Consider the following 27,687-nt stretch of genomic DNA (forward strand, 5'->3'; position numbering starts at 1 on the left):
TGTATGCAGAGTGTCCTCACATGTGGGTATTACAGTGTGGTTCGGCAGCGGCTCGTTGTCTGACTGGAAGGCGTTACAGGGGCTGGTCAGGTCAGCCCCGTCCATCGCTGGAGTACAGCTCCCCTCTATTTCAGACATTGTTACTACTCGCTGCCTCAGGAAGGCTGGGAGTATCACTAAGGACACCAGTCATCCTGGTTCCTCATTTTTCTCCCCCCTTCCCTCTGGTGAGTGTTATAGGAGCATAAAGGCACAGACGTCCAGGCTCAGAGACGGTTTCTTCCCTCAAGCTGTCAGATTACTGAACTCTACCCCTGCCACTGGCTCACACGGAAGGGGTGCTTTTTCTAAGATGTATGTTATTTAACTTGTTGTTGCTGCTGTTGTTCTGTGTTTATGTTTTTGGTGTTTACATAATGTCTTTGTTCTTTGTATTAGGGGAATACATGCGAATACGCATTTCATTGCACTTATCCATATGACAATAAACTGAACTGAGCTGAATAAACTTTTAGTACTTGTTAAAATTTTGCTATCAAGAAGCTCTGTACTCTATGATGTTTGTAATCATTCAGTTTCTACCAGGAAGATGACTTCCTCTTACCTTGCTGTGGTTACCAGTTGCCATGCAGTAAGCACTTCCTACCTAAGCGTGCTTTTACAAAAGCTGCTTTTGAAAACTTACACTAAATACAAATTTCATGGCTCATAACAAATATGTACAAAATAAGCTGTCAACATTTTTCACCCAAACAACAAAGTGTCTTAAATGAGTCAATTTGGAATGATTAATTCCAAATGATTTGTGTGATTTAGCCTAAAGTACCTTTATAAGCCATTCATACCACTGTTCACAACAGCCAAACACCTGCATTACACAGAGCATGTGTCTTAACGTTCAACACGGAAATTGTTCATGGGGTCATGCTGTCATGGTTTTCTTGCTTGAAAAGGAAGGTATGGTTTATCATCTTTAGAGATATGAAATGTGTAAAAGGTCAGATGTATTCTGAATTAAAACAGAATTTAAATTAAAGCAAAGTCTTTATGGAAAGTGGCGGTAAACAGTAAAGTTTGTGTTATGAGTTTGTGACTTTTCGGAATGTGAGAGACGTTCAGATTTCACGGTACAGTTTAATGTCCCGAATTACTGTTTCACCCAACTGTACCCAGAAATCGCCATTGTTGGTCCGGTAAAGGGGAGAAACAAACACTGAAAATTTGCCATGTTGACAAAAGCTCTGTGACTTGTAATCCACATTTAGGAGATAAGGTGGTGTAGGGGTGGTTTGTGTGCATTGCTGATATCCAATTGAGTACCCTTGCGCTGGCACAGTTGGTTAGGTTTAACTTTCTCAGCAAGTAGCTCTGCGTCCTGCACTAGGCTGGAAGTTGAAACTTCATCCGGTCCCAACATGAAGTCCGGAGAGGAGACCGATTTTAACGGGAATCTGAACGATTTGCCTGACGACTCCAGTTTGCTCAAGCCTTACTTGTCCAGACTTAGACAAAAAGCAAAGCGAGAAGAAGGCGACAAGCGCTATCAGATGGACTTATCAGACACCTTCTTACTGAAGTTCCTACGTGCCAGAGATTTTGATGTTGACCAGTCGCTGAAGGTATGGAGTTCTGGAGTTGTTTACATGTTTAAAAGTTGTTTACAGTATGTTATATATATATTTTTTACGTTCGTATCTTGTGTACCTATATGTTATTATGGTACGAGTAGACGTCTGCCTACGCCTGCGGAAGACGCAAAGTAAAACTTAGTTTTCAGACAGGATCCAAATTATTGCCGCATATTTGTTGCTGCAGAACAAACGCGCGTGAGTTGATTCTTAAATGAATGTAAAACCAATGTCATTGGAAAAAAATGTGTTAAAATATGCGTTTAGAGTTACAAAAAAAGAAGCATTGTGGGGTTATTAAATAGATAAATGTACATGTGCGGGTATTTTATTAAATTAAGAACGGTAAAAATGTGAATTTTGGTAAAGTTGTTTTAAACAAGGCTTTTTTATTTCAATGAAGCAGTAAAATCTTCGGCGTGGCAGTGGACGCCTTCAGTACGTACTGTACCAAGTTCAGTTCACCCTGTTATAGCGCCACAGTTTTGCACAGAAAACTGAATTATTATAATGTAAATTATTATTTTGATATTTAGGATATTTGTAATTTACAAAGTATTGAGGTTTGCAGGTTGTATTTTATTTCCAATATTTGTCTTCCGTTTTATTATTTTATTTCTATAAGACAACGCAATATTAGCCTCTGTAAATGTTTTTGTAATTATCTCAAGAGACGGAATAGCCGTCAATCAACTCCTAGCTCCGACTCCTTTTTTTAAAAACTTTTTTTAATTGTCATATAGTCTTATATAAACGTCCCCCGCCTCTCTGGTAACCAGGCTGCCGGAAACTGTCTCCTGACAGAGGTGCGTTTTCAAAAATATAAGATGACTAGCGTTTTCAAATACTTTATGTTCTTTTTTGAACGGCTTATGAACTACTTTACTAAAATGAAAACTGCATATTAAGTAAACCACCTAAGTTGAATAGTACTGGAGCTCACGAAACAGTCACTCTTAAAATAATTTCAATATACTGTTCATTAGTTATTTTTTCGCGTGTTCTTAATGTTGCTTTGTGTAAACATATTGTGTATCAGCTACAGATTGTTCAGCTACAGGTAGGATGTATGAGCCGAACGTGAAGATCGTTTCTGCAACCAGAACTTGCTGAAATAAAATAATCGAAGTGCAAAGCCTATGTAATGCTGCATTGGATTGGAGAAGTACTGTAACACGATTAATCCGTTCACGACGAAGGAATTACTACAGCGTTGAATGAGAATACATCCTGGCAGTTCATGATATGTCTTGTAAAATGTGTTTTTCTCATACAAGACGGGTTAATTCAGGTGTTTACGTCAGCACTAGCTCAGCATTAGCTAACGTAATTTTACTGGCTCTATTTACGTGGGTTCAGAAGAAGCGTAGGAGTTGTGGGTTCAAGCCCCGATGCAGACCCCATTATTCTACCTTGAGAGAGGGACTGTACCTCAGTTGCTCCAGTTCTTCTAGCTTCAAGAATGGGGACCAGTATTGCTGTTGACAATTCTCTGAGCGTTTCAAATCTATAAAACCAGGATAAGCTCTGGCCTGAAGAGCCTTTGTCTCAGATGGAAAATCCAGTCTGTTTATCTGTGACTTTGTGTCTTTCGAAAATTGTAGTTGCCTCTAAGCAGGCTGTATTTGTTGTCATTATCATGGCTACTGAATGTTCACTGGGTGATACATCTTTTTTCCTACTCAGTGAGAGAAAATGATCAGAATTACAGTGTGCTGTAGATGCAAAGTGATAGGACAGAAAAAATTAAAAAAAAGTTTCACACAGAAATCCACAACAAGGTAATGTGCAATTACTAAAGGTTTATACACTTGATAAAAATGATACATAATCTAAGATTTGCTGTAACCTATCTCTTTCTTCTATTTTGACAACTTCAAAGTTGTCAAAGTACAGTAAGTTTCCACATATTGTATAAATTAGGTAATTCACTAGAAATACTACTAATTGTGGGGATAACTGTGAAAAGATTTAAATATAAAAAAACTGTTACGCTTAATGGATTAGTGAATAACTAATTTATGAATTGGTGGTGGGTATTAATCCATCTGTGATGAATTGATATGCTTGTTGTGTTTATCAACATGTTGATCGCTCTAAAATGTTGCTTTCCACTTGTTTCAAAACATTAAGCTGGCAGTGATGTGATACAGACATGTTTTGACCTTTGCTTGCTCATTACATAATCCCATAATGGGGACATAAGTAGGACAACATTTTTTGGAATGTTTTAGTTGCTTTGTGGTCAATGATTCAGTAGTGTGTCCTTGTGCAATCTCTCCACAGTTACTGATCAACTACCACAAGTGGAGGAATGAGTGTCCTGAGATAAGTGCCAATTTGCATCCATCCTCAGTCCTGGGTCTCCTCCGAAATAATTACCATGGAGTTCTGAGGTCAAGAGATACAAGCGGCAGCAGGGTTCTGATCTATAGGATTGGTTCGTATTCTCGTTTTGAATAAATTAAAATTGAATTTAAGATCACGTTCTCGTGCAGGATTCACACTCATCGCTGAAGATTTAAGCGCAATAAAAAATAAGTGAATCAAAAAGTGACATGGTGCTTTTATTCACAGTTACCTGTTGTAGAGTCAGTGAAGGCAGTGAGCCTTGGGTTGGCTTTGCACTCTGTGCGACGTCACTCTTTCGCTTACTTTGTGAGTGAAGGAAAAAAGATTGCAGACCGCTGGTCTGGTCCTCAAATCAATCTCTTTCCCTAGTTCTGTAATTTGTATTCCTTAAATATGATGCCTGAACTGTCTGCATATAGGATGTTCTGCAGAAATTAAGTTATCACAAGTAAAGGAGACTTAACTGGAAAATTCAATTTGTGTTATCTGAACTGAGCTCAGCTACCCTTCTGTAGTCCATATTCTTTCATCATATGAAGAAAGAAAGATCGGCCACTTTGTGAACAAAACCCAGGAGGTGTCGCAGTGAAGATGATGAATTCAGAGAGGGAGAAAGTCTCAGTCAGTTTTCCATGTTGTGGTAACAGTATTAGTTAACCTCTGTGAACTTGATCACAATAATTTATTTTAAATGCTGAAAGGGTTTGACTCTAGTTATTGCAATTAGTACATCATTAGTGGGTTTTATTGTATATTTGTATGTAATATCTGTAAGAGGCTACTTACATTCAGCTCTGTTACTAAACAGTTTTTAGTTTTTCCTGTTTTAATCCTAAATGTCCATCTGTTTTTTTCATTTTCATGCACATTGTTTGTTACGACCCCAGGTGTCTAGGAGTAAAAGGGTGTAACATCTAGGATGGTTTTGGATGCAGGTGGGTTTCTGGTGAGGGACTTGGGAAGCGTAACAAGTTTTGGTGCAAAAGTGATTTTAAAGTGAATAAGTGACTGGTATGTATCAGGACACAATAACACACAGGGAAGGGGTACTAGAGTGGTGTCATGCTGCCTAAAATTTAAAAATTCTTTAGAAAAAAATCTCTATATAAATTATACAGTATTACAATCTATTTTTATCCATTACTATTGTTGACTTGTTAAACAAAACTTTACATTTTCTTTAACATTTTTCTAACGATATCTACCATTTCTGAATCCATGCTTAGTATCTTTTAGGATCATATTTCCATAGAGATTCTATTCTAGTTTTGTTCTACTGATCGTTAATTAGTCTTTAATATCGAATTTATGTTTGCTCAGCTTTATTCATGTAAAACATCAGTCATTTTCCTTCTATAATTTAAACAGTTCCCTTTTTATCTCTTTAGACACTTTGTTTCATCTGTTACTGCTGTAAAACTGAAAAAAATCTTCTTTAATTTATTTCAATTGCAAAATTTCTTTCTTTGTCATTCTTAGCTTTTTTATCCAGGCCTTTTATCCTTTTTTATTCAGTACAGTGCATTGTACAGAATTTCTTTGTTCCTGCTCTGTTTGAAAACTCTATAAGGTGCTTTCTTTCTCCTTATATTGTTCTTAATCCATTTATTTGATTATTTGAGCCACTGCTTTCCTGCTTTGATTTACTTACTCATTGGTTGAATCAATTTAGTGCTTCAGGCAGAATATGTTCAAACCATATTTATCCTTTTCTAGTCTACTTCTCTTCCAACTGTTAAAGAACACATTTTTGTGTTGATGTTGATGCTGGGTAGATATTGGGTAGTTTGTATTTCCCTCTGCAACTATTAATGATACAACCATGTCTGTATAACAAACAGCTGTTATATATACAGTATAACTTCTCTACAATGTAAAATATATTAAATATTTCGACGTTTATATTGCACAGTATTCACAGGTTTTAGCTGTAGGTGGGATATTAAAATGTACGTGTCAAGCAAAATGTGGTTCCAATCTTACAGTATATCCATGAGTCTTGAGTTAAACAAAAAACAACCCTCATTCACCCCTTTGTACCCAACCTAGGAAGCCCTTGGCTGACTTTAGCTGCAGACTATGAAAGTAAAAGCCAAAAATAATTTATTTAGAACAAAAAATCCTTGGCGGAAGATCTTTTAGAGTAAAGTTCATGTTTACCAAGGAGTGTGAGATTCAGAACTGTGAGAACTCGCCCAACATTTCAGGTGAATGCAGACGATAACAGTAAAAAAAAACAAACAGATTACATAATGTTACTGTCCTGGTAAATGTCTTCCCTTCAGTTTGTTGGTGTGTATGAGAGGTGAGTAAACATGTTGCCTCTCTTTTTGTATTGAAAAATAGGAGAATAGCCATTGACATATCTAGAGCATTTGTGTGAATCTGGCACCTAAGGCTATTTCTAAACTCCCACGTTTTTTCAGTGTTCCTGTGAGACTAACAACTTCCAAGAGACTTATCTACTAAAGCATAATATTACTGGCATTTTTATACTCTTTCAGCTGGATTTCTATTTATAAATATTTATTTATCTATATATAAGAACTTTACTATTAGTTTAATTCCTGTATGTAAGGTACTGGTAGGTTTGTTAAAACACACCATGATGTTTGCAACCATCATAAATTGTAGTCATGCAAGATGCAGACAATGATGTGCATTTCTGCTGCCAGAATTATGTACAATGAACCATACATTACATTAAATGGAAAAACCTATCACTATATCTATATAGATACGGTTTTCAAAACATCAAGTATATGGATTGTATAAATTAAATTTTTTGGCTTAATTGTGATCATTAGTTGTCCATGACTCAAACCTGAGTGACCTTGGCTGTTCTACAGTATAATAATAATAATCTATTATATAGCACTCTACTCAAAGCGCTTTACAGGTAATGGGGACTCCCCTTCACCACCACCAATGTGTAGCCCCACCTGGATGATGCGATGGCAGCCATAGTGCACCAGAACACTCACCACACATCAGCTATCGGTGGGGAGGAGAACAGAGTTAAGAAGCCAGTTCATAGATGGGGATTATTAGGAGGCCATGCTTGGTAAAGGCCAATGGGAAATTTGGCCAGGACGCCAGGGTTACACCCCTACTCTTTTTGAGACACGCCCTGGGATTTTTAATGACCACAGAGAGTCAGGACCTCGGTTTTACATCTCATCCAAAGGACGGCGCCTGTTTACAGTATAGTGTCCCCATCACTATACTGAGGCATTAGGACTCACATGGACCACAGGGTGAGCGCCCCCTGCTGGCCCCACTAACACCTCTTCCAGCAGCAACCTTAGTTTTTCCCAGGAGGTCTACCATCCTGGTACTGACCAGGCTCACACGTGCTGAGCTTCAGTGGGCTGCCAGCTGTGAGCTGCAGGGTGATATGGCTGCTGGCATATATGAGTGCTTATCACATTAGGGACAGAGATGATTGAGCACTAATGTAGTGATGAGGTTATTAAACCCGTTGAATGTAAAGCTTGGTGAAAATCAAGAAAGAAAAACACAAAGAAGGACCAATATGCCCTGCTTACCAAGAAACTCCTTGGTGCCATTGATATGTTGAAGCAACAACTCATATGGACTTACCATCAGTGGAACCAGGTCCTTTTCAGAGAAGAAAAAATAAAAATAATACTCCAATGGACAATAGAAAATGTCACACAGATGTGCAGAACACTGTTATTTGTTGTGTACAACAGACAAATCAGTCGGGAGGTAAAAGTGTGTTACTTTAGTTAAGAGTGTCTAGACTAGGATCAAGAACCTGACATTTTTTTCAGCCTGACATTTACATAAAGGGTTGTAGGTGTCTGGAACAAGCTATACCCCGCCATGTTGTTGAAACAGATACCCTAACTGCCTTTGGGAAATCAGAATCAATTAAATGAGCTTGATGTGCCAAATGGTCTTCACACTTTGTAATCTGATTTACAGTATGTTCTTATATTTTCTTGCATATGTGGCTTTCGTAGTAGTAAAGTGCATCAATGACAGTTTGTCTCTTCTGCTGCAGTAAGTGAGCTGCAGTGCTTTCAGTAGTAACACAATCACAATATTGTTTTACATGTGGTTCTTACCACAGTTTTACTCATAACCATCTAGCTGGTTTCGAACATTATGACCAACGAGTTGACCACAGAGATTAAGTAGTTTTTCTCCTCATAGGCAATGAAAGTCCTTGAAATGGCTTTGAGAATCATGAGTGGTAATAGCCCTGTGTTTTGTATGCATTTACATTTGTCATGGAAGTTCAGGTTTCAGTAACTCGCATCAAAAGTCCTCACCTGCGTATTAAGTAGTGTTAGCAATGACCTCTGTGCACAACATCTCTTCTAGAAAAGACACAGATAAAATTAGGAATATTGGAGGGGATAATTGCAGTTTTGTGTGGTAGAAGGATTTGGTCTTTGTTGAAGGGCTTCTCAACATTGTACTGACAAGCCATATTAAAATTTGATACTTGTATTCCTCAGGAGGATAGCACAGAACCCTGCACCTTCCTTAAGGCCACAGCTTGGAATCCAGTGTTTCCTTGGATAATCACAAAAGATTATAGACTTTTAAGAAGATTATAGAAATCAACACAGAACTTTAATGTATTAAAAGAAAATAAGATATGCTTAAATATCATCTGTTGTAGATATTCTGGAGGTTTTTGGTTAGGAAACATTTTTATATTGTGAGTAGTGCAAAAAGATGTTGGTGTTCTGTTCTGTAGGTCATTGGAACCCAAAGAACTACACCGCCTATGAGGTCTTTCGTATCAGCCTAATCACTTCTGAACTGATTGTACAAGAAATTGAGACCCAGAGAAATGGGCTGAAGGCCATCTTTGACCTCCAAGGCTGGCGCTTTGCTCACGCTCTGCAAATTAACCCATCACTGGCTAAAAGGATTTCTGCAGTGCTCACAGTACGTATGTTTATGATCATTGTATTTAAACCGTACTAGAATTAGAGGCACCGCACACAAATGGTTTTAGGACATAGGCCTATGTATGGTGAAACAAAATTGAAAGCTATTCAAATTAAACCTTTCTTTCCTAAACATCTTTTTTTTGTCTTCATTCTTCTCAACGGCTTTAGTTTTATGATATCTTGACCTCAGCCCCCATTCGTAAAATTCCTCTACCACGGCTAATTCAGTCTGTTCTTTAACTTTTGGATTATTAACATTTTGTATTATTACTCCATTTTAAAGTACTGAGACATATTGGTTACTATATGGACTAGAATCCCAAGAGCTTCATACTGATAACAACGAAACTGCAAAGATTTTTGTATTGTTATTTTACTTATTGTTATTTATTGTGTTATCGTCAGGACTCTTTCCCACTGAAGGTGCGTGGCATCCATCTGATAAATGAGCCAATATTCTTCCGTCCAGTTTTTGCCATGATCAGACCATTTCTGTCTGACAAAATTAAAGCCCGGGTAAGTGGTCTTTAATGAAATTAGGTACAGCAACAAGTGGAAATGATTGCCTGCAGTTTTATTTATTTGGATATTTTTGAGATTGAATAAGCCCTGAACTATACTGCCTTCCTCTACTGTATGTTTTGAAATTAAGGCCTTAGTGTTATGAATTAATACTCCCATGCAAGCTGTATTCATTGATTTATTTGGAATAGGAACCTTTACTTGATACTTTCTTTTAGAAGAAAGGTAATGTGTTACTTACATTAGTGAAACAATAAAAATTATGGATAGAAATTAGTATCCAAACAGAGCAGAAAAAGACTGTTATGTATTAATTAATCATTAATGTCCCGTCCATCATTACCAGCTAAATGATTGGAAGACGTGTCCCATAAAAAAAAACACTGAACAAAACTAAAGTTATATACCCAGTAATCCCCTCTGCACAAGGCATTAATGCCATTGAAAAGCAAAACCTATATATTTTTAAAGTGGTTTGAGGATATGCTAATTCCTAGAATAATATATACCCACTTAACGCATTTTCACAATAAAAATGTTATTCATTTTTAAGGGAACATTTTTCACATATAGTGTTAATCCCCGTCTTTGTACTTCACAGAGCTGTGCGAGTTGGTGTAAGTAGTGGGATTATGCATGAGTGGATGAACACATAGTGCCATTATCTGTCCCTGTCCTTTGTTTTACCAGTGTGTCTGACCATAGCTGTTTTATGCGGTTAGAATTTTTCTAAACTTTATTATGCCTTTTTATGATTCAACATGATATCAGTGATCTTGGGAAAAAAATGCCATTTTATTTTTTTTTCCATTCTTTATTTTCATATAATAATAGTATCACAATACTTTCGATAATCCCTTATCCAGTTCGGGATCACAGTGGCCCGAAGCCTATCTCGAGAAGCATTGCGTTCAAGAAGGTATGCTCCCTGGATGCCTGTCCATCACAGGGCACACACAGATGCAAAAAAAACAGACTCACACCTGGTCAAGTTTTGTTTTTTACAGAAACCAATTAACCTACCAGCAAGTCTTTGGACTATAGGATGAATCTGGACCACCTGGAGGAAACAGACACACTTCGCACAGATAGCACCCCAAAAACTGAACCCCGGGCTCCAGTGCTGTGTGTGCACCACTGTGCCTCGCTTATTATAATAACATGAACTTTATTTAAGTTAGGCCATCTTTTTTAGAACACAAATTATTAAAGATAGCTGCCCATGTATACACACTGAAAGACACGTTAACACAAACATACAAACAAAAAAACACGGTACTGTACATTCTTTCTGATTTACTGATACCTGCAAACATGCTATCTCATACTTGTACACATACTGTACAGTACACGACAATAACAATGACAAAATAAAATAAAGTTATGAAATGACAGCTGAATAAGTGCCCCCCATTTCCATGATTTTGAAAGGGAAAATCGTCCCCGCGTAACACATTTTCACTTATTGTGAAGTTTTCATGAATTTAACTAACACATTACTCAAGGAATTATTGTAAGAACATATTGACTGTTTCAGTTCCATGACAGTTCAAGCCACTCAGTCATACCACTTGCTGACAGAGACTGGGATTCCCAAAATAGCAGCATTCAGTTGACTCAGCACTGCAGGGTAGAAACTGGCCAGTCAGGGTCCACCTAACTCTTGTTGAAACAGTGACTTCAACTCAAGCTTACAGCGACGTCAGTGAGACATGCTCCACTTCTCTAATCGGTGTTACCTTTTCATTAGGACAAAAAACAAAGAAGAACAATGTGTCATTCTTCATTTGTGGTACAGGAGCTGAAACTATGAGCTGAGATTCACACAATTGGCAGTTCTAACTTTTTTGAGCATATAATAAAATATATGTAACTGTGAAACACTGTGGTATACTCAAATGTTAGAACCTTTTTTACGATGGAATTCTGTGCTTGTGAAGTTTTAGGACAATATGAAGGATTCTAGCATAATTGTCTCCCAGTTTTGTTGTGTGTGCCAGTAATGGAGTGAAGATCTGATCACAGCGCCTCAAAATGGTGCAGGTGCTCCACACGTTGTGTGTCTGAAATTAATCATAAACATAAAGGATAATAAGGATTATAATAACGTGCAATGCACATCACCCGCCTGTGTCTTTGCAATGCAGATCCACATGCATGGAAGTGCATATGTTCAAAGCCTCTGTGAGCAATTTCCGGTGAGCATTCTACCACCAGAATACGGAGGTACAGGACCTGCCATGGAGGAGCTCTGCCAGGAATGGACTGATTTTATTCTGCAGTCAGAGGACTGGCTTCATAAGCTCTCTATTGACACCACGGGCAGCAGAGAACAAAGCCTTTCATGTTCCTACAGTCAATAAATTAGACCCCATCAACATCTAGTTTGTTTTTGCTAATTTGTTTTCTTTTCTTTGGTCACTAAGAAGCCATTTTTGCACCTGAAGGAGCCAAGTTCCCTGTTGATCAAGATTTAATGATTCAAACAATTGATGGAAATACCATTCTGTCGCCAAACTTTCCACAAGGTCTTCGTTGGAAGAGAGCAGCAAATACAGTATGTTTACAGTTAGCTAAAGACTCTTGTTTACAGTTTGAAATGTAGGATATACTGCAGGTTGTTTTCAGAGTGGCAATCACTATCACTATTGCCCTTATAGTCAAAGGCAAAAGTATTCCGTCTGCTGCATAATTTGCAGTTCACTATATCAGGAATGTTCAATGTAATAAAACTCAAAATTACATTTAATTAATAATAAAAGAAGTGAATGAATTGTAAACAAAATGTAAAATCTGACATTGGAAATTAGTTATGTACCTGTAATGTTTAAGGAAAACTGACAAACTATAAATAATCATATTTACTTTTGTATAGTTATAGTCTATCATGGTCTACATTTTCAAGGAAAGATAGTTTTATAAAAAAGCCAATGTGAAAAAGCACGTTCAAAAAGCTGAAAAAACAGTTCTAAAAACATTCTCATATGGTATAACTTTATGGTCTTATGAGCCAATGCATAAGCTAATACTAATAATACAGAAACAAAAGTTATGGACATACTATCAATTTCAGAATAGTGTAGCCTTTGTTTCTTCATGCACTGCAAATATTTCACAGCACAACACAGCAATATACAGTACTAAGACATAACCCTGACTAACATATTAAATACCTGTCAGAGATTAGAACACACTTAAAATAGCTTCAATTATTACCACCACAACAAATTGAATTTTAAAAGCTAAAGGTAATCCAAATGCTGAATTTTCCATAGTAATCATCTGATCTCAATCCTATTGAAATGTGTTGTGGGCAGATCTGAGAGAAAATGTAGCTGCCTAGGTAACCAGGCCATTTAAATGCACTCAGAGCTGCCTTTGTTGAAGAACTCAAAAAAGGAAGCTGAAAAAAATATTTTACATGCCAAAAAGTATCCCTAGGAGAGTTACAGTAGGTTGCTAAATACTTACATAGTTTAAATGTTTTTTCTATACAACTACAAATAATTTGAACATAGTTTTGACCTTAGACTTACTTTCTCATTTGCAGCACACACTAGTGATATGGAGATCATTCACTAAGACAAAAGCAAAATATTTAACATAAGCATGAATTGGTTACAATTCATGTTTTCCTGTAATCTTAAATCACTTGTACTGTTAAAATATATTCATCTAATGAATGTTTTATTTACAGGACTTTTATCAATGGTAGTGCTTGATTGGATTTATTTTAGGCAAGTGAATCACAACACTGAAAACTGGAATTTCCTATTGCCTTTAAATAAGTCCCTGAGACTTTTTAGTGAGCTCCTGTGAAGTATGGCTATTTATGTTAATATGCGAGTACGTTCAGTCCAGGATGCCCCAGATGCCCTCAACACTGCCAAAACCCACAGGAGAAAATGAAATCGTTACGGTTTTTGCAAATTGTATTTTCTTTCTGATAAATACTTGCAGGTCAAATGTAATAGTTACCATCTTGTAGCCTCATCTTGTCAGATCTCAGAAGGTAAACAAAGACTTGCCCTGGGTAGTTCTGGAATGGGAGATCTGATACTGTAAGTGGTGTTGGTGGACCACTGCACTCTTCCCTTTATACCAGAATTTCTGACAAATTGACTACTTAGTCATTAATGGTCATAACATACAGTAGGTAACTGTTACCGATGATGTGCTGACCAAGTTACACTCTGGGCTTGCACAGTGTAGCCTACCTAAACCTCACCTTTTATGCAATGGGTGTAGCAATCTCTCACTTCTTTGGGTGAAAAGTGTTATATAAGTGCTATTGATTGTATTTACTTCTGTATCACAGTTTTCATCTCAATCCTTTCAAGCTTTGTTCCAAAAGGGTACATCATTTTCCTAATGACCATGTCTCTCTGGATTTAATTGGGAATTACGTCTCATAGTAAATTGATTATATATCAATATGAGGAACAAGAGAGATGTGCAGTATAGAAAAATCTGATCCAAATAAGTCATCCTTCAACAGTCTATGATTTTAGCATTGTATGGATCGTGTATGGAGTGTACCTCTGTGTGAACTGTGAAATGTTGTGTTCAAATGTGAATCATATGAATGTAAAGACAAACGTATGTTGTATAGTTTATTGTTAGAAACAAGGTTGGATTTATTAATAATTAAGAGTCCTTCTTAAACCATATGTATTTGGAATGTTAGGAACCACAGTGCGAAACTGTCTTAGAAATCCAGTGGACTTTGCCAAGTAAGTATGTTCACTGCAAAGCAACTGACAGAACATTCAGCAAGGTTTGAAACTGGGAAGTGACTGGTAATACAAATTATACAAAAATATCCATCTGCAACTCCTGTCAAAATCATCTGCTCAGTCACCATCTGTTTTAACTGTAGTTGAGAACAGAACTGAATTTTAACTTGAACTCGACACTTACTGTACAAGTACTGCAAGTCTACACCTGAAGACACTGGAGTGCGCAATCCCCACCAAGACGTTCTCAAAGGCATCGACACTTTTCTTCCAAATGAACGGCGACACGCAAATCAAAGAGCACAAGCGGAAGTGCATTTAAAACCTAGAACAGGCGGCATGTCTTTACCCAAAGGGTGGTGGGAGTTTGGAGCAAGAGACCCAGCCATGTTGTTGAAGCTGATACCCGGGCTTTTTTCAAGGAACAGCCGGATGAGCTCCTTTACTAATTACTGCAATGGACTAGACGGGCCGAATGGCCTCCCCTTGTTTGTAACCTTTCGTATGTTCTAAGAAATAAATTGTCTATTTAATGTTAAGCAGTTTGAGACTTCTGTGTTTCAAAAGTTGTTGTTTTTTTTCTGTGGACTGGCATTCCTTAACTGAATCTTCAAGCAGCAGCCAGGGAATAAATTCCCGCCTTCTCCTTATCAGCCACGTCGGGAACACCTGCGTTCCTGTGGACAAGCAGTAAATTGAATGGGATCACTCAGATGCCCGCTTTCTTGCTAAGGAAATTTGTTTGTTTTTTTCAGTAGTAATTTACTGAAAGGTATCCCATGCTTACCTCTTCTATCCTAATTTAAGTAGAAAATTCAAATCCAACTATGTCATCTTTACTACTTACCTTTCAAATGTCACCATACAGTAGTTATGCCCATGTCAGCATTAGATAGTCTATAGAATATACTGTACCTATTCTTGGGTCCTATTCTATTTTATAGTTTACCCCATATAAATCCTAAACTGTCCTGCTTCAGTTGTGGGTTATTTTTGATGTACAGTCCCACTCTCACTTCTTTTGTCTTGGTTGTTTTTCCACAAAATCTGTATCCACAAGTACTATATACTGTACATCCACATAATCCTTCCCTTGTCATGCTTTAGTTATTCCTATAATGTTGTACTGTAGTTACCCGTTACTGCAGTAGCCTCAATTTCCTGGCTACTTTAATCCTTATGCTTCTGACGTTGAAGTTGGAAGTGTTTAAAACGCTAGAAACAGCGTTGTGAGGAAACACAAAGTTCATTCAGGAAGAAAATAACCAAAAATATGTGACTGTCTGAAGAACAGAGAAAAGAGTAGCCCTGCTTTCAACAATTATACAAACTAGATAAATCAATCAATCTAGAATTATTGGTAGTAACGCTGCTTCACATTAAAGGCTATAGGGTACTGTAAGATATACATTGTCTAATACGTTCAAATATATATCAATCTTTATGTATCACATTATTAAAACTCACGGAAACGTAAATTATTTATCCTCCAGGCAGCAGATCTCTTTAGTCTAAAGTTATATCACACTTTAATTTCCTAAAAGCAAAAAGTGATCGAAAAATATGACTACATATCCCAGGGAACATTGTTGCTCTGTACCTAGTGACGCAGATACGATGTTGTGACAGTATTTACTGCCGTTTATTTCACTTTTAACAGTTCGGTTAGGTCTCGGGTAGAAGCGCAAAAAGAAATACGTTTTATCTCTGTGTACAACGTGCAGTAGAATAGATATTATTTTTTTTATTTAGTTCATGGAAATGAATTGTCTGAGTTACGCATTCTTACTAGTTGTTTTTCTTGGCTGTGCCTCGTCCGCAGTGTTCAAAACAGCAAAAATAAACGACAGACCCATTATCGGTGAGTTAAAATTATTCATCTCATTTGTTTGCTTAAAAAAATATAGACACTAACTTACAAATTTTTCTTCGTTTTATATACTATAGTGGTTCAGGCAAGTCACTCCGTGCTTCTACTGTGTCACTTGACTCCAACCGGAAGAACAGATTAGTCAAAAGGGCCCAGTTTCTTGCAGATTTTGTTCCAATTTGAGCAGTCAAATCAAAAGTTAACTCAAGTATTTTCTTAATGAGAGATTATCTGCTTTTACGGTATTTTACGATATGTTTTGCTTCATTACAGTTACCTGCAGCACACCTCAGAGACTGGGTAGGAGTATTACAGTTGAGCAGTTGATCAAAAGTAAAATTAATACATTTTACAGAACTTTTTGAGCTCTGGTGCACGATAGTTGATTTGAAACAGGGAGTCTATGCTTTGGTAAATCATGTCAGTGCTTCATTTGTCACACTAGACTGAAAACCTCAAATGAAGAACACAGTAGTGAGACACACCTATGGCAAAAAAGCAAAGTGAAAATTTAGAATGAAATAAGGATAATTTATACAATATTTAATCAGTACAGATTATACAGCGGTCGTTGTTGTTCAGTTAATATCATGAGTGAGCATCAATCTTTTCCCAGTATTACAAATTTAATTTTCGTAATGCAGTACTGCAGTGAGATAATTTCTTATGACATAAAAAATAAATGTATAATGTATTTGCAATTGCCAGTATCACTACATTTTTCAAAGATGTCACATTGTCCAGCTATTCACATACTTTGGTCTGACATTCTTAGTTTGTTGAACGTGAACACACTGAATTGTTTAATCCTGCTTAATTTATGCATTACATTTATTCAAGGGACGTCTATTTTCATTTATTTTGCTTACTTAGTGGCATTTGCCATGTTTTTCAGCCCAGGGGATGTTGGCTTCCAGTTTAAGAGTCACTATTGTAATAATAATCATAAACAGCTTTATTTTATATAGCGCCTTTAAAGGTGGCTTCTCAAAGCGCTTTACAGAATTACAACAAAAATATATACAAATAATACACAAGATAAAACACAATTACAATACACAGAGGAGACCGTGGATGGTTTTACTAAATACAGTAGGAGCAGAGGGGTAAAGAATGGAACCAGTTAAGTAAAGGCTCTTCTAAAGAAGAAGGTTTTGAATCTAGATTTGAAGATGTTTAGAGAAGGTGACTCTCTGATATCCTCCGGGAGAGAGTTCCAGAGCTTAGGGGCACAACAGGAGAAGGCCCTGTCACCCATAGAGTGTAGATGGGCTTGGGGGACAGTTAGGAGAGCAGAATTAAAAGAGCTAAGGTTGTGAGGTGGGGAGGAGGGCGATAATAGTTCAGACAGGTACTGAGGTGCCAAGCCATGCAGAGCCTTGTAGGTGAATATGAGGATTTTAAAGTCCACATGGAATTTGACAGGAAGCCAGTGCTCCAGGATAGAAGCCATGTATTCACTTGACCTTGCACTAGACCTGGTCAGGATTCTGACTGCCGAATTGTGGACATACTGCAGCTTTTTCAATGTAGATTTAAATACCCAGCGAGTAGAGCATTACAGTAGTCAATTCGAGAAAACACAAATGTGTTGATCAGCTTTTAAGCCACAGTTAGTGATAACATAGGGCATAGTCTAGCGATATTTCTGAGGTGAAAAAAAGATGTTTTGACAGTATGCTGCACATGTGGGTCGAATGTTAAGCCAGATATCACACCAAGGTTGTAGTAGTTCAGGTGGGTAGCTGCATCAGCATGCGTAGGCTGCAAAGGAACAAGTAATAGGTTTATTCCATGCTGAAAAAAAGAAGAAAGAGAACACAACGTTTCGGCCGTGGGGCCTTCTGACACACCTGAAGAAGGCTCCACGGCCGAAACGTTGTGTTCTCTTTCTTCTTTTTTTCAGCATGGAATAAACCTATTACTTGTTCCATCACACCAAGGTTTTTCAATTTAGACAAGTACAGAACAATCTAAAGATAGGGTTACAGGATTGGTTTTACAAAGTTGATGGGGGTGGCAATAAGCATGACTTCAGTCTTGTCACAGTTAAGATGAAGGAAATTTTGAGTCATCCAAGTTTTTATGTCAGAGATGCAATTAGATAGAACAGGGACAGCCACATCAGTGTCAGGTTTAGTTTGGATGTATATTTGAGTATCATTAGCATAGAAATGATAGCTGAGGCCATGTGATCTTAAAAGCTGACCAAGTAGAAACATGTAAATGCTGAAGAGCACAGGGTCCAGTATTGAGCCCTGAGGAACACCAGACTTACCAAGAGCAATTTCAGACCTATACCCATTAAGAGAGACAAAGTAACAGCGATCAGTGAGGTAAGAGCAGTGTCAGAAACTCCAAACACAGTCTCAAGACGAGAAAGTAAGATGTCATGGTCAACAGTGTCAAAAGCAGCACTGAGATCAAGAAGGACGAGTATAGAAAGAGAACCAGAATCAGAAGCTATTAGAAGATCGTTAGTGACTTTGACCAGGGCAGTTTCTGTGCTGTGAAGTTGACGGAAGCCAGATTGGAGGGGTTCGAAAAGGTTATTTGCCATGAGGTGGTTATATAACTGAACTGTGACAGCACGTTCTAGAATTTTTGCAAGAAAGGGTAAGTTGGAGATGGGGTGAAAATTGTTAAGATTGTCGAGAGCCATGTTAGGCTTTTTTGGCATGGGAGTAATGGCAGCAGTTTTGAGGACCGTTGGTACAATGCCAGTGCTCAAGGATTCATTGATAATATAGAGGACAATGGGACAGAGAGAAGAGAAACAGGACTGGAATAAAGTGGTGGGAATGGGATCTAAAATAGATGTGGTGGGTTTCATATGTGTAACTAGTTTATTGAGGGATGCTGAGTCAAGAAGAGAGAAGTTGGAGAGAAAAGTTGGATGAGGAGGGAGGAGGTATGGAAATGATATGCGTAGTGGAGAGAATGTGATGCCAGATGTTGTCAATCTTGGAGGTAAAGAAATCTAAGAAGTGTTGCAAAGTTGTGATGAGGCAGGTAATGTGGTGGGGCAGTTTGGCATTAGCAAGCTGTTGATGGTGGAGAAGAGATGTCTGGGGTTGTTATCATTATTTTCAATGATGTGAGAGAAGTATTGCAATGTTGTAGGCTATATCTTATTTATTTATATTTTTTTCTCCTGTGCACCTAAAGCAAGAAAGGTCTCAAGCACAGCGAAATGGTTCAGTGTTATATCCTAAAATGAGAGTTTGACTGATAAATTATTTGCCAAGCATACTGAATCAACTGTAGAGACCTTTGCGCCTTGCATTTGTAACCATGCTTATCTTATTATAGAATATTATATCAACCATTTTAGGGGTTTTGGCTCAAGAAATAAAATCATCTGAGAACCCAGAAAGTTCTTACATTGCGGCGTCATATGTGAAGTTCCTGGAGTCAGCAGGAGCTCGAGTGGTGCCTGTAAGGTAAGAACATGAACTACGCCCTGCTCAGATAAGTGAGACCACGCATTGCAGTAAGGTTATGACATCTTATGGCTGTACGGTTACCACTTTATCCTTTGCAATTTAGATATTGACTTACACCATGCTATAGACGTTTTATTCAGTTCAATGAATAATGTAGTGCTCAATGATGTTAAGTGGACATGATATGGAATTATGTTACAGATCTTTGTTTTGGCTTGTTTTTGAAAGCTGAACTTGAAAGTAAATGACAGCACTTTTAGAATAGGATTAGGATTGGATAAGGTAAAAAGAGAAAAGTATTGCCAGTACTATTTTAATTGCTAATAATTTCTAGTTTATTCTCAATGAAGTTTCATATTTGTCATACTGTATTATCGCTGGCAGTTATGATTTTAAAAAAAATGGAGAATTAATACAATAGGTTTACAGATAAAGCGAGAAAGTAGTACTGTAATGTCTGCATATTTTTCCACCTAGTCTTAATGGCACTGTTACAGATTATAAACATAACACACTTTCAGTAGTTCCTGAAACACCTTTTGGCAAAATGTATTTGCCTTTGTCACTGTGTTACCCCATTTCCTATTAGCAAAACTAAAAAATATTGCCACTAAGAATACAGTACATTATCATTTACAGACTGTAAATCAATGAACTCCTGTCTGAAGAAATGAAAATTTTACAATTTCTAGTTATGCAACCCTAACTGATGTTACATATTGCTGCAGTGAGCAAAACAGTATAGTATAATAATCTTCTTTATTTTCAGTTCTGTAACTACTTGCTTTTTATTCTTACACGTAATATAAACAAAGCTTAACTGTTAAGTCTTGGGCTTGTTTTTAAAATAATTGCCTTAAAGGCTATGAATGGGACATTAGAACATGTATTTTTAAATCTGTCTGCTGGGGAAAAGTTTTTCTTTGGAAGAAAAACAATGGGTTTTATTCTTAAACCTACAAATGCAATAAATTCCTTTTCATTTTTGTGAAAAATGTTATAACCTTCTACTAGGTTTTGCAGTTTCTTAAAAAGAACAGATTTCTCGTAGTATTTCATCAACGCTTTAAAAAACTCATTTCCCCTTTCTTGTATAGAATTAATCAGTCACAAGAGGACTATGAAAAGCTTTTCAACTCTATCAATGGGTATGTATTCTATATCACTACATTTTCTTGTTTGGGGGTATTTCACCTCAAAAGTCTTAAGGTTATCTTAAGACTGTCTTTTGTCTTACTGCATCACATTTCATTCCCATTTTCTTTATCTGAATCCCTCACTATCCGGGAGAGTCAAGGATCACACTGTGTTCTTAGGCAGTGTGCCTGTTTCCCACTGTGACCTGAAGCTGAAATAGAGGAGCTTGGGTGCTGTGGAGAAGGGCCAGTACAACTAGCTCTAAATCAGTCCTGCTTGCACCTGGCTAGCCCCAGCCACCACTGCGATGAAGCAAGTCAAGGAAACTTGCTAACTTGCTAACAGTGAAATGTGAATGGGGCACTTGGCACAATATTGTACCCATACTGCACCCCCTGACACTGGATTATCTACAGACCAAGACAGAGATAAAGTGGGAAAAGCATAAGAAAGTCAAAAGTCTGCATGATCTGCTTATTCCTTTAGTTATTTTTGGTTTTAAAAACATAATAATATCATGAAAATGTAACTTTCTCCTGTCAGATTCCTGTTGCCGGGGGGAGGAGTCAACCTCATCTCTTCAGGGTATGCCAAAGCTGCAAGTGTTTTTTATCAGCTTGCTTTAAAGGTAACTTTCATTCCTCACTATATCTTTGACATTAATCACAAGACCTGCGCTGACCATTTTCAGTTATGTGCAGAATAGATATCGAATGCTAAAGTAAGCATTTTGTCAGGTGAAATAAAAACGTCGATCCATTCCAATTGCTGATTTCAAAGCCAGTTTGAGGTTACAGTTTACTACTGGGTAAAACAAAGTGTCTTAAATGTACTGTTTATGTGTTATGAAAGAAAATGTGTGTGTCCCTGTGTGATTTATTTATTTTTCATTGAGGTCATTGCCACAGTCTTTAATGGAACACATTACTATGACAACAGCCGATGAGTTTTCACGAGGCATATAAGCACAGGCTTATAAGGGTTCCTTCTCAGGGGCATATGGAGGCAAAACAATAAATAAAATACACGTAAAGTATTTTTTTTATTTCTAAACTCTAAGCTTTCGAACTCTGAGCTAAGCTAAGCTACTCTCACAAAATGTAAATTTGTGCTGTTTTTATGAGAATGTTTATCCCTGACAGGAAGGTGTAGTTTCTGATACCTACTGATGTCTGCTGGGCCACATACTGTAGTTTTTCAGAATTTCCTGTTCTGAGTAGGATTGATGTGTCCTTTTTTGAGCTTTCCTCTTCAGGACATACACCTCCATATGCAGAGCCTTACATATGCTTATATAACCTTCCCCCAACCTGCCTAAAAATTAATTAAAAATAAATTGCTCATAGTTATGGATCATACAGTAATGCACCGTAGAAATCATGTAGACCAGATGTGCAACATCATAAGAACTGATTTTTTGGGTATTACTAATGTAAATCGAATTACCCTTTAGTCGTCAGTTGTGACCCCATGTCCTTGTTTATTTGTTTGAAACCCTGTGCACTAGGGGCTTTTTCATGCTCTGTAGTGAAACAAGGACATGGGATTGCAATTGGAAATGTAAAGGAAATTCATTTAGAATAAAGAAAATGTAATAATTCATCACAGCTGGGGTTGCGAGTGTCTGGTACAGGCTTCCCAGCCAGGTAGTTTCTAGAAGTGGCAGGTAAAACCTTTAATTTCACGTACAGTAGCTGTTAAAACTACCTAACAACCAAAACTGGGTCAGTTCTCCTCTCCTTTGCAGTCTTCCTTTTTTTCTTATGCTCATAACCTCAGAACAGACCACTTTAAATATGCAATAATGAAGTATAGTCATTTATTTTTGTTTGTTTTAGGCTAATTCTGAAGGTGACTACTTCCCTATTTGGGGTACCTGTTTAGGATTTGAGGAGCTGACTTACCTTACGAGTGGAAAGATTCTGTTAGTAAGGACTAACACTACTAGTGTTGCACTTCCGTTGATTTTTACTAAAGGTAGGTTCGCATTCCATACAATCATACAATTCCTAAACTGTATTCTGTCCAAATTCATTTATTCAGTGTTGGCTGTGTGTTAGGTGTGTAGATTTATTCACTGTGTAGTAAATCGGTAGCAGTTATTTACATTACACTGTTTTGTAGGTGCCAGAGAAAGTAGGCTGTTTAAGAACTTCCCTACAGAGCTCTTGGAAGCTCTTGCCACTGAGTCTATAACCGAAAACTCACACATATGGAGTCTCTCTGTTGAGGTGAGCCTTTCCCAAAATGCTTCAGTTTGTAGTCCGTGCTTAAATATGCAGGTCTAAATCCAGATTGCTGCCTCAAATGGTGCTATTGGACCAGTAGGTGGCCTTATTCCCTCCAGACCAGAAATTCCATTGTTCCAGTATGGTGAATGAGGAAACTGCTGTAGGCAGAGATGTTAAACTGAGCTCAGTGAAGTCGGCACACCTACAAAAAGAAAAAAAGCACAAAAAATTAAATTACAGAATTCTTTTTTTGCTCCATTTGTGCCATTGAAAGTAGTGTTTGTGCTCTTTTGTTCCATTCCTCTTCCTTTTGGAGTGTTGTCACTCAGCACCACCCCAACCGGTCTTGTTTATTAGTGCTCCTTTATTGCCAAATTGTGCCATTCAAAGTAGTGTCCGAGCTACTTTCTTTCCCGAGATCCTCTGAGGGAATTGCCTTTGGCAGGAAAACCCAAGATCTCCCTGCTCAGCTGAGCCAAATCCAGCCCTGTTTGGGGAATCACAGTTGTTATCGGCTGGTGACCCAGACCTGAACTTAGCAACACCTACTCCATACTGTGCTCTGAGCCAGCGCCTCTTCTGGTTGAGCCAGAAACTTACTGAATTTACTAAATTGTATAGGATTTTACTCTTTGACTTGCAATGTTATCAAAGTAGTCAAGCTACATCTCAATCTCTGATAACTGTAAACCTTAAGTTATTTTGAAGTTGGTCCAGCCAGTGCTAGATACCCATTTGCCAGGTTGTTTGGAATGGGATGTTATTTGCATAGTTAGTTGCACGATTGTGAAGTAAACCTTACCGTTGCTTCCAACCTGTTCCAGAAATACAATAGTGACGAGAAACTCAGAAATTTCTACAACATTTTGACAACGAACAAGGATGAGAAATTTGAATTTGTTTCTACCATGGAAGGTAAGACTGTTTCATAAAAGAAGTTAATATAATAAAATGTAGAACATTCATTTATTTAAAAGGCTGGGCTACAAAAAATACCTTCCACAATTTCAACACAAAATGTCACCTAGTTCTTAGATGATCTCAGTTTCTTAAAAGTTGTTTTGCAATGATAATGAAATGTTTTATGCTATAGAAATATCAAGTGAATCTATGATATTTAGTCTTTTAAATTTGAAGACTTCTAAGTAGGATGGACATTGTGTAAATACAGTATCGGGATGTCAATTGTATGATAACTTGTCTGGAGCTGGTATGTATTTTAAAAGTGCATGAAAAAGGCTAAGCAGTACAGTCTGTAGGCTAAATAAAAAGCATCTGGCTTGTGGCACTGTGGCTCAGCTGCATTCAAAAGCATGTTTTGTTTGATACTCATTTGGTTTAGTTTTCTGAGTGGTCAAGTAGTCCCCGCTCACTAGATTTTATCCTCTACTAATAGTTAATTTGTGTGTCCTTCATGGTTTTTTACTTTGTTCCATAAGACTTGCATGTCTTACTGCCCCTCATTTCTTTATCCCATTTCTCAAAATAACTCTTAAATGCATATCATTACTCAAAATGTAAAGAACAGAATAAGAGAAGATCACTTTATTAGCCCTATACAATTTCTTGTATTAGGAATTCCTCTTTTCACATACCCCAGCTTGCTCTCCATGAGACACACAGACAGAGAGAAGCTTGGGGTCAGAGCGCAGGGTCAGCCATTTATACGGCGCCCCTGGAGCAGCTGGGGTTAAGGGCCTTGCTCAGGAGCCCAGCGGAATAGGATTCCTCTGCCTGCTGTGTGATATAAACCGGCATACCCCTGGAAATGCAAAATGTAAGGTGGGGCGCTCCTCAGCCCCCCAAGGAAAACACTTGAAAAGGCACCCCCAGCCCCCAGAACGGAAGAAAAAGACACATGATCATCACACGGACAACACTCTTCTAGTTCAGCGCCTTTCAGTTTTGATTTTTCTGTAATTGGCCAAAAGGGCTCAAAGCAACGTTTTGTTTTGTAACTTTTCTTTATTACTTTTAAACATTAAACATTTTAACCAGTGTTTGCTCTGGTTAAATGCATCTAAAAACGTGAATCCAGGAGCTACAGTACAATTCACTCCACTTTAATCTCATGGAAACTGAACAGTGGAAAGGGAGCAGGCGCAGTGGTTAGCAGTGTTGCCTTGCAGCGCTGGGGCCCTGGGATCAATCCCAGACCTTGAGTGCGATCCCATGTCCTCCCCATGTTTGCATGGCTTTCCTCCAGATGCTCCGGTTTCCTCCCACAGTCCAAAGACACACCAATGGGTTAGTTGGCCTCTGGGAAGACTGGCCCTGGTGTGAGTGTGTGTCTGTCCTGTGATGGACTGGCGTCCTGTCCAGGGTGTATCCTGCCTTATGCCCATTGCTTGCTGGGATAGGCTGTGACCTTTGTTTTGTTTGGCCTACAGTCCTAGTTAACGTAGTATATGTTTTATTTTGAAAATGACGGCCTGTGTTGACAGCTGTAGTTTAAAATGGTGTTTTAGAAACCTTGTATTAAAATTAAAAATAAACACTGAGGTCTCCTAGGAAAATAAGTACAAATGCCTCAATTAGGTTTCCACAGGAATTCCATTGTTTTACATATGGCTTGATTTTTATTCTGTGTGCAGCCTATGATGTCCCCATTTATGGAACTCAGTGGCACCCTGAGAAGAATGCCTTTGAGTGGACAAGACCATACATTCCCCATTCACCCAATGCAGTGAAGGCTACCTTCTATATGGCTGATTTCTTTGTCAATGAAGGTAACTGATCAGGTTCTGTTCCGGTGTTAAAGCCTCCCGATTGGGTCAAATCAGAGTGCGGCGGGGGGTCACAAAGCTTCCACTTTAATGTAGGCTGTGCTGCTGCCTGCCAGGCTGGGGGCCATCTCAGACTGGGAGAGTGACATACAGTTCTGTGGGGCTCTTGTGTCTTGCTGTTCAGAAGTTACTCATGTCACTGGCTGCAAGCTGGGAATGGAGTGGGGTTTAAAGAATCAATCATTCTGTTCTTTAACCTCAAATACTGTTCTTTTAATTTTAAAATAAGCATGAAAGTGTGTATTTTAGTGGGAGGTATTTCAGTATATAATCAATCATCCTGAGTTAGTGTGAGGAGCAGGCTGAATACTCTAAATGATCAAATATTTGTATAACTTAACAAATAATATACACACACTGTCTATATACACTTGAAATATAGATTTATATATACACTTGAAATATTGACTAACATTGACTAACAGATTTAAGAACACATTTTATTTCGGTAGAGAATGGCTTCAGCTACTACATTGTCCTGAAAGATGAAGCTGCAGTTAAATTACCAAAAATGTATAAAACATAATCAAGAGTTTAATTTGTTGTATTAATAATTTACTCTGCATTAGTCTCTTATTTAGAATGTATTTTTTGTTTAAAATGTGCTTTCAACAGATAGAAGCAAAAAGGTATTTATGGATGTGCTATAAATGGGTTTTCTTTGTTTTTAACAGCAAGGAAAAACTTTCACCATTTTCCAAGTGAAGAAGAAGAATCAAAAGCTCTGATCTACAACTACAGTCCAGTTTATAAAGGAAATCACTCTGCTTTTGAGCAGATCTATTTATTTTCTTAGCAGCAGGTTTTTAATTGAAAAAAATTCTCGATTGCTCTTAAGGTGGCAAGGCTATAGTTTACAAGTATATATCTTTCATTTGATTGAATGCTTATTCAGAAGAAAATAATGATTGTGACAGATGATTTATAATTTTCTTGAAATAATACAGGTACATCCTATAATGTCATTACTTGAATTTGATGGAACAAAACCAAAATCAAGAGGCACTTTACAATTATAATTTTAATTGCATGTCCAGTGAGATAGAGATGTTGGGTGGGAAGCTGTGTTGGTGTGTGTTGGCTACAAAGGAAACATTAAAAGGTTAATAAGGAACAAGTAATAGGTGTATTCCATGCTGAAAAGAGAAGAAAGAAAACAACGATTTGTTTGGTGTGAGAAGGCTCCACGGCCAAAACGTTGTGTTTTCATTCTTCTCTTTTCAGCAGGGAATACACCTATTACTTGTTCCTTTGCAGCCTATGCATGCTGACGCAGCTACCCACCTGATCTATTAAAGGTTAATTCTAAGCTGAAAAACAGAAAGGAGAAACAACATTTCAGCTGTTCAGTCTTCTTCAGATGTCCTCTACACCTCTATACCTAAAGAAACAGCCGATAAATTGTGTTTCTTCTATTTTTTATCTTGGATTGAACCTTTACTAGTTTCAGTGAAATAGAGGGCTATCATTTTGCTTTCTGCGTTTTTTTGGTGTGATTTCTACTTGAATGTATTTTAATTAAAATGCTGAAACCTTTAGAATTGTTTAAATATAGTGTATGTTTTGGGTGTACTTTTTTTCATTTACACCACAGAATTTCCAATTTTGTCACAGATGCCTGCTTTCTCAGTGATGATGTGTCTTACAACAGGTCAGGATTTCTACCATCTTACTGCATGACATACTGTACATGTACAAGATCACTGCAAAATGTGGCTTCATGTCAGTGATGACGTGGGGAAACTTCAGCATTAAAAAACAATTGAAATGTTTTTTTTGTGAAGCATCATACCCTGGTAGTATTTTAGAATTTTAATACTTTTAAGAGGATGATTTGTGAGAGACTTTAATAGTGTTATGACTACAGACATAACACTATTTTTTCCTTTTTGTTAATCTTATCCCTATAAATTCCTGTCCTTTTACTCTTCTATCCCTCTTAACGAGCTTGCGGACAAAGCAGTTCATTGCTGACAACACTGCTGTATGCTGTACTGTTCGTGCATTGATAAATAAATCTTGATTAAATGATTGATTGAGACATT

The 27,687-nt window shown here is 37.6% G+C and overlaps 2 protein-coding genes across 3 annotated transcripts; both read left to right on the forward strand.

Moving 5' to 3' along the window:
- The first annotated feature begins 1,325 nt into the window (after positions 1-1,325).
- Positions 1,326-14,711, forward strand: ttpa (tocopherol (alpha) transfer protein). 2 transcript variants are annotated; one of them, XM_088918526.1, is made up of 5 exons: positions 1,326-1,619; positions 3,915-4,068; positions 8,716-8,909; positions 9,320-9,430; positions 11,584-14,711. In XM_088918526.1, exons 1-5 carry the CDS (start codon positions 1,416-1,418, stop codon positions 11,797-11,799), a joined length of 879 nt encoding a protein of 292 aa, XP_088774652.1. In that variant the 5' UTR covers positions 1,326-1,415; the 3' UTR covers positions 11,800-14,711. The 2 variants fall into 2 exon arrangements, with proteins under 2 accessions (XP_088774652.1, XP_088774653.1); XM_088918527.1 differs by lacking the exon at positions 11,584-14,711 and adding an exon at positions 10,271-11,574.
- A 1,012-nt stretch (positions 14,712-15,723) lies between these two features.
- Positions 15,724-27,687, forward strand: ggh (gamma-glutamyl hydrolase (conjugase, folylpolygammaglutamyl hydrolase)). The gene is made up of 9 exons (XM_088918528.1): positions 15,724-16,033; positions 19,377-19,485; positions 20,586-20,636; positions 21,169-21,253; positions 22,464-22,602; positions 22,750-22,856; positions 23,681-23,771; positions 25,451-25,585; positions 26,317-27,687. The coding sequence occupies exons 1-9, from the start codon at positions 15,928-15,930 to the stop codon at positions 26,436-26,438; spliced, it is 945 nt and encodes a 314-aa protein (XP_088774654.1). The 5' UTR covers positions 15,724-15,927; the 3' UTR covers positions 26,439-27,687.

The sequence above is a fragment of the Atractosteus spatula genome, chromosome 6, assembly GCF_055471065.1.
Source record: "Atractosteus spatula isolate fAtrSpa1 chromosome 6, fAtrSpa1.hap1, whole genome shotgun sequence".
In the NCBI taxonomy this organism is placed as follows: domain Eukaryota; kingdom Metazoa; phylum Chordata; class Actinopteri; order Semionotiformes; family Lepisosteidae; genus Atractosteus; species Atractosteus spatula.

Coding starts and splice junctions, on each gene's coding strand:
- ttpa (XM_088918526.1), top strand. CDS start 1,416: ATGAAGTCCGGAGAGGAGACCGATTTTAACGGGAATCTGAACGATTTG. Junction 1,620..3,914: donor ATGTTGACCAGTCGCTGAAG/GTATGGAGTTCT, acceptor ATCTCTCCACAG/TTACTGATCAACTACCACAA. Junction 4,069..8,715: donor GGTTCTGATCTATAGGATTG/GTTCGTATTCTC, acceptor TCTGTTCTGTAG/GTCATTGGAACCCAAAGAAC.
- ggh (XM_088918528.1), top strand. CDS start 15,928: ATGGAAATGAATTGTCTGAGTTACGCATTCTTACTAGTTGTTTTTCTT. Junction 16,034..19,376: donor AAACGACAGACCCATTATCG/GTGAGTTAAAAT, acceptor CAACCATTTTAG/GGGTTTTGGCTCAAGAAATA. Junction 21,254..22,463: donor TTTATCAGCTTGCTTTAAAG/GTAACTTTCATT, acceptor TGTTTGTTTTAG/GCTAATTCTGAAGGTGACTA.